Source organism: Pelobates fuscus, chromosome 9 (assembly GCF_036172605.1).
Source record: "Pelobates fuscus isolate aPelFus1 chromosome 9, aPelFus1.pri, whole genome shotgun sequence".
NCBI classification, from domain to species: Eukaryota; Metazoa; Chordata; class Amphibia; order Anura; family Pelobatidae; genus Pelobates; species Pelobates fuscus.
Window position 1 is genome coordinate 136,865,317 of NC_086325.1, and position 12,055 is coordinate 136,877,371.

General features: G+C 40.0%; 1 protein-coding gene across 1 annotated transcript; it reads right to left on the minus strand.

Moving 5' to 3' along the window:
- Window positions 1-3,138: 3,138 nt before the first annotated feature.
- On the minus strand, window positions 3,139-10,934 carry HSD17B10 (hydroxysteroid 17-beta dehydrogenase 10). Its single transcript, XM_063431335.1, has 6 exons — window positions 10,859-10,934; window positions 9,661-9,825; window positions 8,384-8,548; window positions 7,474-7,602; window positions 5,936-6,044; window positions 3,139-3,791 (listed from the first exon to the last, which is right to left on the minus strand). Exons 1-6 carry the CDS (start codon window positions 10,880-10,882, stop codon window positions 3,601-3,603), a joined length of 783 nt encoding a protein of 260 aa, XP_063287405.1. The 5' UTR covers window positions 10,883-10,934; the 3' UTR covers window positions 3,139-3,600.
- Between the last annotated feature and the right edge of the window lie 1,121 nt (window positions 10,935-12,055).

Genomic DNA, 12,055 nt, shown 5'->3' on the forward strand with positions numbered 1-12,055 from the left:
ACGCCGACACCAACACTGCTAGTCTGTCTCCCAGTACCTGCAGTCAAAGTGTCTGGATGAATCCTGCTTGGAAGTATAGGTGATTTTACTGCGCTTCCTCAGCTTCCCACCTTCTATTGGTTAGCTGTCCCTTGATCTGTGAATTAAATAAATATTTAGTGTCTGTTTTACCATCAATCATATTTTTTTATTTCTTGATTGGACAAAAGATATAGTCCACATGACTGGGCAAACCTCTTGTCCATCATGGCAAACTAAGCAGCTTATCTGTCCCCACCAAAAAATAAAAAGGAAAAAATGAACAGGCTTTTCCATTCCCCTTTTCACGCCAAATGACAAGGCAAAATGCGCATGTTCATATAGGAATTTGGGCCAATCACCCTAACTCAGTCAAATTGCAGTTCAGCCCAAAACAAATTTACATGTCGTGTGTGTGTGTTGGTGGGGGTAGAGTGTGTCTGCTTGTGTAGAAAAGGGAGGACAATTGGAGAAACGTGAGGGAGAGAAAAATAATATATATATAAAATATACACACACACATATCTCATTGGCCAATATGGCCCGCAGCTTGGCCAGGTTCTCTCTCATATTGAAATATTGGTCCCTGTGAGTCATCTACAAGGCCACTTCCCTTTCCCTCCTGCGCATCTCGGCCTGATCCTGCTCTTCTCACTGTACCCTTACTCAACTTATTCTTTATTCCTTCCTATATCCACCTCTCCCAGAGATCTCCTCTCCCCAAACTCCTTTTCACAAACAGGCACACAAACAAACACTCATACTGAAAAACAAATAGGATAAACAAATTGGATAAAAATGTGCATGTATAAAAAAATAGTTGTGGCATAAAGTTCTGTTGGAATGTAATGCAAAGGAAATATATGAAGTAATGTGAAATGTTAACGATACAGTACTCTATATATATCACGTGACCAACTAAAATACGGTACTACTTTTATCCTATTTATAACCCTCGTTTTTACTCCAAACTTCAGGGGAAGTTGCCCAGACCACCAATGTATACATATAGTTTATTTTATATTTTGAAAAAGCACCTTACCTGATGACGTCTTTTAGGCGCCAAACCTCATTTGCTGTCTATAATCAGTCCCCCTATATAAACTATCCTACCAAGCATGTTTTTTTGTCTCCACTTGATAAAGCCATTATAGGTGAAACGCGTTGTGGATATTTTATAATTTTACTCTGTATTGCAAATAAAGGTATTTTGGCTACTTTTAAATCACTTTGATTGTGCCATTTTACTCTTTTATTTATTATTTTTGCTTGGTATCCTGATTTTATCTTTCCTGCTGAGTATTACTACAAAGACATCCGAGGTGGGGATTATACCACTCAAGCCTAAATCATTGAGCAGTCTGCCTGCTCAATTCTATGTGAGTACATTTTATTATTTATACTCCTTATATAAGATTTTATACAGCGAGTACTATTAGTCGTCTCTCTTCTCCCTTATGATCTACATATCGGCAAAAGACTTAACCCTCTACACGTATCCTACAAGCAGGGATTATACCGCTGTACGCTATTCACACTAGAGTAAGACTGTATTAGACTCTTGTTATATACACCATCTTTACCAGACGTACTGCCCTATCATCTGTCTTTCTCTTCCACATGCGGAGTAAAAGAGCAATATTTCTCAATGTATCCTATAAGCGGGGATTGTACCGCTGTATGCCATCCACACTAGAGCTAGTTTAGCTCTACTACACGTGAGTAGGATTACCATAGATCTCTTCTTCCTGCATATCAACCCTCTTATCAGACGTATTTGCACCATTATTTGTTTCTTTCTTTACATACGGATCCTGAAAAGCCATCTTCACGTGACCCTTAGAGAGAATACCCCTCCACATAGGCCGTCGGTGCCCCACCAGGCCCTACTAAAGACTTTGTTTTTGCACCACCTACACTTTGGACTTGGTTCATTCTCTAGCTGCACTTTAGTCAGCTTTGGCGCAACCTTCTTCTGTCTTGCCTTGTATATTACCTTTGTTCATAGGGCTTAGAGGGAACCCTATTTTAGGTTGCTGCCGCCTACTTTACCCATTTATAGGATTGGTCTAATTTAGCGCGGTTTCCTTCTTGTGTGTGTGTGTGTATATATATAATATATATATATATATATATATATATATATATATATATATATATACACATACACACACACACAAACAAAAGAAGGAAACCGCGCTAAATTAGACCAATCCTATAAATAGGTCAAGTAGGCGGCAGCAACCTAAAATATAAATATATATTTGTGGTCGGTTAATATCGTATAGTGAAGTACCTTGTGATTGGAGTTAAGTCGGTGTGGTGTGCCGGAACCGACGTAGAGGGTAGGCCTGAAAAAGAGGGCCCCCCTGAATGAATTGTATAAGAGGGAGAGGTGGGTGGGGTGAACAGCGTGCGTACGGCAGGTAGGAAGGGGTGGAGTAGCGTTTATATGGAACGCTTAACTCCTCCCACAAATACAGGCCTTACGGCCTTAAAACATATATATATATATATATATATAACACACACACACACACACACACACACACACACACACACACACATACACACACACACAAGGAAGTAGATCGCACTCCAGGGTCTTCTTTTAAGTAAAAATTAACTTTTAATGCTCCAAGTAAAAAAACTTCAACATTTCAGTCTAAACATTTAGACTTTCATCTTTGTCCTGATGAAAGTCTAAATGTTTAGACTGAAACGTTGAAGTTTTTTTACATGAAGCATTAAAATGAAATTTTTACTTAAAAGAAGACCCTGGAGTGCGATCTACTTCCTTGTCTATATTTTTGCCGATCAGCACCGGGAACTAACCTGTTGATACAGTAAGTGCAGCACTTTTTGTAATATAGATAGACAGACAGACAGACAGAGCAAGCGCAAGCAGAAAGGGTGAAATTGTGGTAAAATGAACGCATGGCAAAAGAGCCTTGGTCCTTAAGTGAGCAAACTAAACTGAAGTTATCACTAGATACAGGTTAAACATCTAACTTAAGATTATAAGTTTAAATCACGGAGGTCTGGTTATAGCAAGTCTTACGGAACCAAAAGTTAAAATAAGGTTTCGCAACATACTTTCAAAACAATGTAGAACTAGTGTTTAAGATCTTTGATCATCAGTTTATTAAAGATTGGATAACCCTATATTCCACTACACAATCATGTTGGCTTTCAATGAAGTTTACTGGACCAACATTTATATTACAACCCCCAGGTGCCAAAATGCACCATATTATTGTATTCTAAACCATTTCTATGTGGTTTTATTGTCTACAAAACCAAAATTAAGTCACAACAGCGATTCAAGGTTACAATTTCGCATAATAAATCACCCAAACTAGCTGTATACATGGATACACAGGACAGGTGTTGGTTTTAATTACATTCTTCTTCAGGTATTCCTTTAACAATTATGGGCAACATGTCCAGAAAAACACTTTTGTGTCTCTAGTCCTTGTACACTCAAAAAGGTATGAAACACTTAGCACTGTTGCTTGTGGGATTTAGCAACATCTGGACGGAGGGCCAGGCTGGTCCCAATGGGAAAGAAGGTTTGTTAACTTAAGGCATCATACGAAGGGCACCATCAAGTCGAATAACTTCACCATTAAGCAGAGGGTTCTCAACAATGGCCTGTACCAGATGGGCATACTCTGCTGGGTCCCCTAACCTGCTGGGAAAAGGTACTTGCTTTGCCAAGAATGACCTCACTTTCTCAGGAAGTCCAGCAAGAAGAGGTGTTGCAAATAAACCTGAAAACAAAAAGGACACAGAGTTCTAAGGCAATTGCAGGAGGGGATGGAAAGCGAAATATGCAGGTACCCAATTTTGGCCAATTGCATCTCAAAATCAAATATTCAATGGCTTAGGTGCTGGAACAGTTTTAGTTGTTTTATTATTTATTCTTGGGGTGGGGAACAGTACCAGTGAAGACTTACTCTGACCAAAAACAGGGTTTTTGTTTTGTTGGAAGAACCCTTTAAAATGTTGTCAGGGAGGAACTTGTACTAGTAACCGAATTAAAAAAAAAAAAAAAAATTGCCATTCCCCTGATCATTATTTTATTTCTTTTTTTTTAAAAAATCTTTTCATTAATAAATAACGAAAAAAGTCAAATACTGCTATAGCGTTATGTTATTTAATTCCAAAACAACTCCAGAATCATTCAATACATACCTAGGTATAATTGCAATGTATTAAAGGAACACTCCTACACCATTACCATGATAGCGTGCGGTCGTGGTTATGGTGCCCGGAGTGCTCTGGCCCTCCACTAATGTAGGAATTCAAACGAACTTCTTAAATGCAATCTGCTAGGTGCTGCGCTTTGCTTCCATGATGGTGGAAACACTACCAGAGATGAACTCAGAAGTGCAAAAAGAGAGCGATTAGCTTACACTTTCAACCAGTGAGCTGGCCTTGGACTGTAGAGCTTTGCTTAGGAGAGCTAACAAAAGCTCCCTTGTAGGAGTTTCTGGCTCTCAGACTGGAAGGCAAAGGGCAGGTAGGGGCACTTGGTAGATCCCAGGTAAGAAATCAAACGGTTAGTGGCTCTAGTGGTTATGGTGTTTGGGACAGTGCTTTCAGATTAGTACAAAGAACCAGACAGTTGTACAACCCAGTTACTGCCGGCACAATCTAATGGTTGCAGAGAGGGAGTTGGATCAACACATTTCATTAACCCAGTATTAAAGGGACATTATAGTCACCCAGACCACTTCAGCTCAATGAAGTGGTCTGGGTGCCAGGCCCCTCAGATTTTAACCCTTCAGATGTAAACATAGCAGTTTCAGAGAAACTGGATTCGCTGGATTAAAGGACCACTCTAGTGCCAGGAAAGCATACTCGTTTTCCTGGCACTAGAGTGCCCTGAGGGTGCCCCCACCCTCAGGGTCCCCCTCCCGCCCGGCTCTGGAAAGGGGAAAGGGGTAAAACTTTTTTTCCAGCGCTGGGCGGGGAGCTCTCCTCCTCCTCTCCGCCTCCGTTCCTCCCCGTCGGCTGAATGCGCACGCGCGGCAAGAGCTGCGCGCGCATTCAGCCGGTCACATAGGAAAGCATTCATAATGCTTTCCTATGGACGCTTGCGTGCTCTCACTGTGATTTTCACAGTGAGAATCACGCAAGCGCCTCTAGCGGCTGTCAGTGAGACAGCCACTAGAGGATTAGGGGGAAGGCTTAACTAATTGATAAACATAGCAGTTTCTCTGAAACTGCTATGTTTATAAAACAATTAGTTAACCCTAGCTGGACCTGGCACCCAGACCACTTCATTAAGCTGAAGTGGTCTGGGTGCCTAGAGTGGTCCTTTAAGGTAAGCTGCTGAAGGGGTTTTAACCCCTTCAGCAGAAGGGGTTTTAACCCCTTCAGCGCCAAGGGAGGGGGACCCTGAGGGCACTATAGTGTCAGGAAAACGGGTTTGTTTTCCTGACACTATAGTGATCCTTTAATAATTAACCACATTTTTATTAACTATATATTTATATCACTACAAAGCATTATATAGTGAATAAAGCCCATTTGAATATGTAGCTATTTACTTATCTATACATAGTACAGTAAATAGCAGAAGGCATTCCAGTAGATGTAGCGAGGTCAGTAGTGCACAAACATATATAGCTACTTTTCTAACCTTTTGGGGAACAAAATGGTGTTTACAAGCACTATTAGTATTAAACAAAGTAAACTCAAGACATATGGATTAGAGGAACTTTAACAAGATGCATGCACACAGATACCGGCATGCTAAACAGTTTAGCTTGGTTAAACCTTGATTGTCATTGCATAAGCCAATCTATAGCATGGTACAACCGCACAGAAGTCCCAAAGCTGTAGAGTTCTAATCACACATGTCTATTCGCATAAAAAATGCCAGACTAACAGAATGATGGTGGATTACCTGGAGCAATGGTCATTACTCTGATCCCAATAGGAGCCAGATCACGTGCAATAGGGAGCGTCATCCCTACAATCCCTCCTTTGGAGGCTGAATATGCCGCTTGTCCCACCTGTCAGGGAATGTGAAAACCAAGTTTACAGGTTACCAAGATGAAGGCAAACAGATCTATATATGCAGCAGTGAAACAAAACATAACAGGGGTTTAAGAGAAGGAGTTTATCCCCCAGCTGCAGTTCCACATGCATTGCTCAGACATAAGTAGGTCAAAAATGCATATAGCGAAGAAGTAAAAATGTTTCCTTACCAAAGTCTAAGCTAGATGGGTTGGCTTATAGCAGCAATTTTTACAAACGTTATAAGTCATTCAAAAAGCAGTGTGGGATACTCTTTGCAATGATAGTGCTTAGACTGAATCTTCAATTCAATTCTTTCACCAAACAATACACAGTGCAGGTCATTAAGCCCTTATAGTAAAACAATGACAACCCATTCAAACACTGTGCTCTCTGCCTCATTTTCATATCATTTAGAATAACAGGTCTATCAAATGGAATGTATAGTTAGTCTACTGTTACACAGTAATCTAGGTTGAAGAAGAAAAAAAGACTTACCGTATATACTCGAGTATAAGACGAGTTTTTCAGCAAATTTTTTGTGCTGAAAACCCCCCACTTGTCGTATACTCGAGTGAGTGTCTGTATTATGGCAACTTACATTGCCATAATACAGACCAGGGGCTGTGTAGGAGGGGGCTGGCAGAGAGCATTTACTTACCTTTACTGCAGCTCCTGTCAGCTCCCTTCTCTCTCCTGCGTTCCGGTCAGCTCCCTCTGCAAGTCTCGCGAGAGCCGCGGGGTCAGAGCTCCGCGCGGCACTGACCCCGCGAGATTTGCAGAGGGAGCTGACCGGAACGCAGGAGAGAGAAGGGAGCTGCAGGAAAGGCAAGTAAGTGCTCTCTGCCAGCCCCCCTCCACTGAACTGCCAATGCCACTCGACCACCAGGGAGTGTGAGCCCTCCTCCCTGGCCAGCTAACAAGCAGGGAGGGGGGACGAAAAAAAAAATAACAGAAAAATTTAAACAATATATATATATATATATTAATAATTATATAAAACAAATATTAAAATAATACATTATAATAATAATAATATAAAAAAAAAATAATAAAGATGCCCACCCCCCACCAAGGCTCTGCATCACATACTCACACACACACACTGCATTCATAAACATGCTGCATTCATTACACACTGCACTCACTACACACACACACACACACTGTAAATAAATATTCAATTAATATAATTTTTGGGGGATCTAATTTTATTTAGAAATTTACCAGTAGCTGCTGCATTTCCCACCCTAGTCTTATACTCAAGTCAATAAGTTTTCCCATTTTTGGGGGGTAAAATTAGGGGTCTCGACTTATATTTGGGTCGACTTATACTCGAGTATATACGGTAAGTCCATCAAGTTCAACACGGTTTCTTTCTGGTGCCAAAAACAGAATAGTTACATGATTAACATGAAGTCTAACCTGTCCGTCAAAGGCAGCCACACTGGCCGTGTTAACAATCACCCCTCTGTGCCCATCCTCATTGGGTTCATTCTTTGCCATTTCACCAGCAGCGAGGCGGATAGCATTAAAAGTCCCGCAGATGTTCACCTATGGAGACACACATATATATTGAATTTTTCTGAACAATGTTTTTACAGTCAATACTGGTAGTAATATTAATGCACTGAAGTAATAAAGACCAAGGTCTCATTTATTAAATAGTGAATGTAAAGCACTGTGACCCAGATTTTTTGCTTACTCTAGTAAATAAGCCATTTTGGCTTGATTTGCAAGACTAGCCCAGACCATTGTGCAGCATGAATGCAAGGATAAACTCAACAAAAATGCACTTCTTTAAAGGACCACTATAATGCCAGGAAAACAAACTCCCCCCCCCACCTTCAGGGTCCCACCCTCGCCGGACTGAAGGGGGAAAAAGGAGTTAAACTCTTACCTTTCTCCAGCGCCGGGGAACTCTCCTCCCTCTTCCGACGTCACTAGAGGCTGGATTAACCCTATTGTAAACATAGCAGTTTCTCTGAAACTGCTATGTTTACAGTTGCAGGGTCAACCCTAGATGGACCAGGCACCCAGACCACTTTATTGAGCTGAAGTGGTCTGGGTGCCTACAGTGGTCCTTTGGTTATTTGGAGATAGCTTAGTCTTCAAAGCCCATTACATAAATGTAATATGCCCTCTATTGGAAATTCATGACATTACCTGAACACTAGCTAGCACAATATATAGTTTAAATTATTAGATTTATTTATAGTTTATTATTAGATGCACATAAACCTCATTTAAATTTGCTTGACAAACACAAGCAATAAAATGTTTTACATTTATCAAATAACGCAATAACAAATTCCATTTCAAAATGTAAACTCACATTTACAACTCTGTGGAAATCCTCCAAACTGTGGGGAAGCTGTTTGTTTGCATTGTATGTCTTAAATGCAACAGCAATCCCAGCGCAGTTAACCAGAATATCAACACGTCCAAACTTTGATTGCGCCAACTGCAATGCGTTCTTCACATCAGCCTCAGAGGTCACCTAGGTTTAAATCATAAAAAAATGGACTCCGTGTATATAAATGTGAATCTTAATCCCAAAGTATTTATACCAAATGGAGCTCTTAAAGGGAAACTCCAGTGCCAGGAAAACAATCCGTTTTCCTGGCACTGGAGGGTCCCTCTCCCTCCCACCCCCCAATCCCTGGTTACTGAAGGGGTGAAAACCCCTTCAGTCACTTACCTGAGGCAGCGGCGATGTCCCTCGCCGCTGTCTCCTCCTCCGCGCCGCTCCTCCTCTGTATTGAGTCGGCCGGTGGGCGAGACTGATCCCACCCACCGGCCGAGGAGACCTAATGCGCATGAGCAGCACTGCCGCGCATGCGCATTACGTCTCCCCATAGGAAAGCATTAAACAATAATTTAAATGCTTTCCTTTGGGGAAATGAGCGACGTTGGAGGTCCTCACACAGCGTGAGGACGTCCAGCGACGCTCTAGCACAGGTTTCCTGTGCTATGAAGGAGGAAGTGACCTCTAGTGGCTGTCTAGTAGACAGCCACTAGCGGTGGAGTTAACCCTGCAAGGTAATTATTGCAGAAAACTGCAATAATTACACTTGCAGGGTTAGGAGTAGTGGGAGTTGGCACCCAGACCACTCCAATGGGCAGAAGTGGTCTGGGTGCCTGGAGTGTCCCTTTAAGAGTAGATGTTCAATGGTATCCTCTTTTATGTCCCAGTATTGGAAATAGGCAAAATCAACCATCACAAGTGAAATGCAAATGACGGCTGGTGGGAAAAGCATCTTTTCTAGCAATGTGCAATAAATAGATAAGGAATCTTAATGCTCATGGACAAGATCATCTCACAAAGATGAATTTTAAACTATTGATGGACTTCCATAGACACCCCCTCCATTTGTACCCTAGCACATGTGTGGATGTAAGATTAAATGATGCATTGTGACGATGTATTGAAATAATTTAGAGTTTGCATTAGCGGTTTATGAAAGTGGTGCACTTAATCATTCCCCTTGCTATTAGTTGACTACTTCCAAATAAAGCAACATTCTCACACTAATTAAATACACAACAGCACTTGTTTGTGTGTCAGCATTATTTTGGTTAAAAGCATGTGAGGTATCTAAATATACGCACGTCAGTTGGAGCAAAGGCACACTTATCCCCCAAAGACTGAGCCACACTGCTTCCTTCGGACTTGGGCAAATCTACGATAACAGCGCTGGCTCCCTGGCGCACCAACCGCTCTACAGTGGCACGACCAAGACCAGAGGCTCCTCCAGTGACTATGCCAACCAGGCCCTGTTAAAGGTACATATATAATAAAAAAATAAAAACAAACAGACTGAGTCAAGTAGAAATCTTCACAATAATTGCAAGGTTCAAAGTTTACACATTATTTCTGGACAAAAGTTATTACAGATTTCTAAATTGCAAAATTATTTTAGGCAAACTTTGCCTTTATATTTATTGTGGTAGTTTAGTAAGCATGTCTGCCAAGGACATTATTATTGACATTTATATAGCGCCAACAGATTCTGTAGCGCTTTACAATATTATGAGAGGGGGGATTTAACTATTAATAGGACAATTACAAGAAAACTTACAGGAACGATAGGTTAAAGAGGACCCTGCTCAAAAGAGCTTACATTCTATAGGACATGCACAGTTATTTCAGTAATTATCTGAGCATCGTTACACTGAAGAATCATATCCTGGTTCTGCTCTGACAAACAGATATATGGTTAAGCCCCAATGTCACATTATACTCCAAGCACTTACATTTAATGCAAAGACTCCAAAATAGACAGCATAGCACAAATGCAAAATCAACACATTTTACAAAACTTGCACAGGTAGGTACAACTACACAATACACACCATAAAATAAGAGTCATTAAGTGTAGGAGGTCAGAAATGTCCCTTTATGGAAAATTAAAGAATGCATAGGAATAACAAATTGGGGTTTTGGTTTTACTACACAAAGGGGGCTGTGTATAAAGAGTAATTTTGGGGCAAAGCTCATAAAGGAGAGCCACCGTTTTAGAACTTTGCCCAATAATGACGTATTATTACACAATCCCCGGTATGTATTAAGAGGATATGATGCTATATGGACCTAATAAAATATAATAGGTTGCAATCTCAGTATATGTGAGCTAGTCCATGTAGTCTCCTTGCTAGGGACTATGACATGCTGTAATTAATGCGCTTTATAAAAATGACTGTGGACATAGAAAATACCCCTTTAGCAAGCCATGCCTCTCCCAGTGTACATATTACAGCCGTAAAGTGAGAATGTGTTAATGTAACCTTCTCGCTGTAACTAACTCACCTTCAAGCTCCTCAAGTTCGCCATTTTTGTTCCGGGAGCCTGCTGAAAACAACCAGCCAATCACAGAAGAGCAAGCGAGGAAAAAAACAGCCAATAGACGGGGACATAGACTGTCCAATCAGATGTAAGCAGTCGACTAGCTGCTCGGCGAATAACCGCCAAAATAACAGTCGTGATGTAGATCCTGTCAGACGAGCACTGCAGCCATGTTGAAGAAACATCTATTATCCATTTCAAGAAATATATGTCATTCTTTATAGGTCAAATACACCTTGTCTTATGCTCATAGTGCAAATTTTGTGTAGTGTTTCATAAATTATCCAGTCTATCTGTGAAATAGTAAAATACCTACAACCAATATTTTAGTGTATAATAAGTGTTAATACAACAAATAATATCAAAATATTAACCCAGGGACATCTTATAAGATAGATTGATTTATATGTTACGTTCCTCTAAGAGCTCTCTTCTCTCCAGTGGGGGATATTTTAAGTTTATATCCATATATAATTATATATATATATATATAACCCATATATAAAAAAATATATATAATCCATATATAAAAAAAAAGCGCAATTATTATAATTTTAAAGCACTAGCCTGTTAATATAGCTAGCGATGTGTTCCCGCTTCACTATGTTTTTCCCTGTCTTTGCCTTAACTTTGCAGGCTTATAATACATTAACACTTAAGTTTAGATCATACAGCGATATTACTTTAACTTTTAAGCAAGACTTAGCAATCTTTTCTTTCTTTTAATACCTTGCAGCCTATGTACGTACAGCACAATATGTATAAATAGCATACACAGGCGAAACTATAGACACATTGCAAGACAAACCACTGTTTTAAAATGATATTGACACACTTAATTTAGCATTGTTAAGCGTCACTTATCTTACTTTATTTAATCTTGACATAAATAATGTTAAGCCAAGCTTGATATACACACGTAAATATAAAAGTGTGCAAATATTCATGCCACCCTTTAACCTCTATTACTCTTGTGAAACACTATTATGGTATATGTTAATGTCTTGTAACCACCTGCACAACGAAAAAAAAAGAATTAAAAAAAAAAAAAAGCCCAAGATATTATCTCAGTGCCAACTCATAGAGTTCAGTGCTATTTATTAATATTAGTTTAATGCTCTAAGGAAGCTAATCTGTGGTAAACAATATTATATACCATTT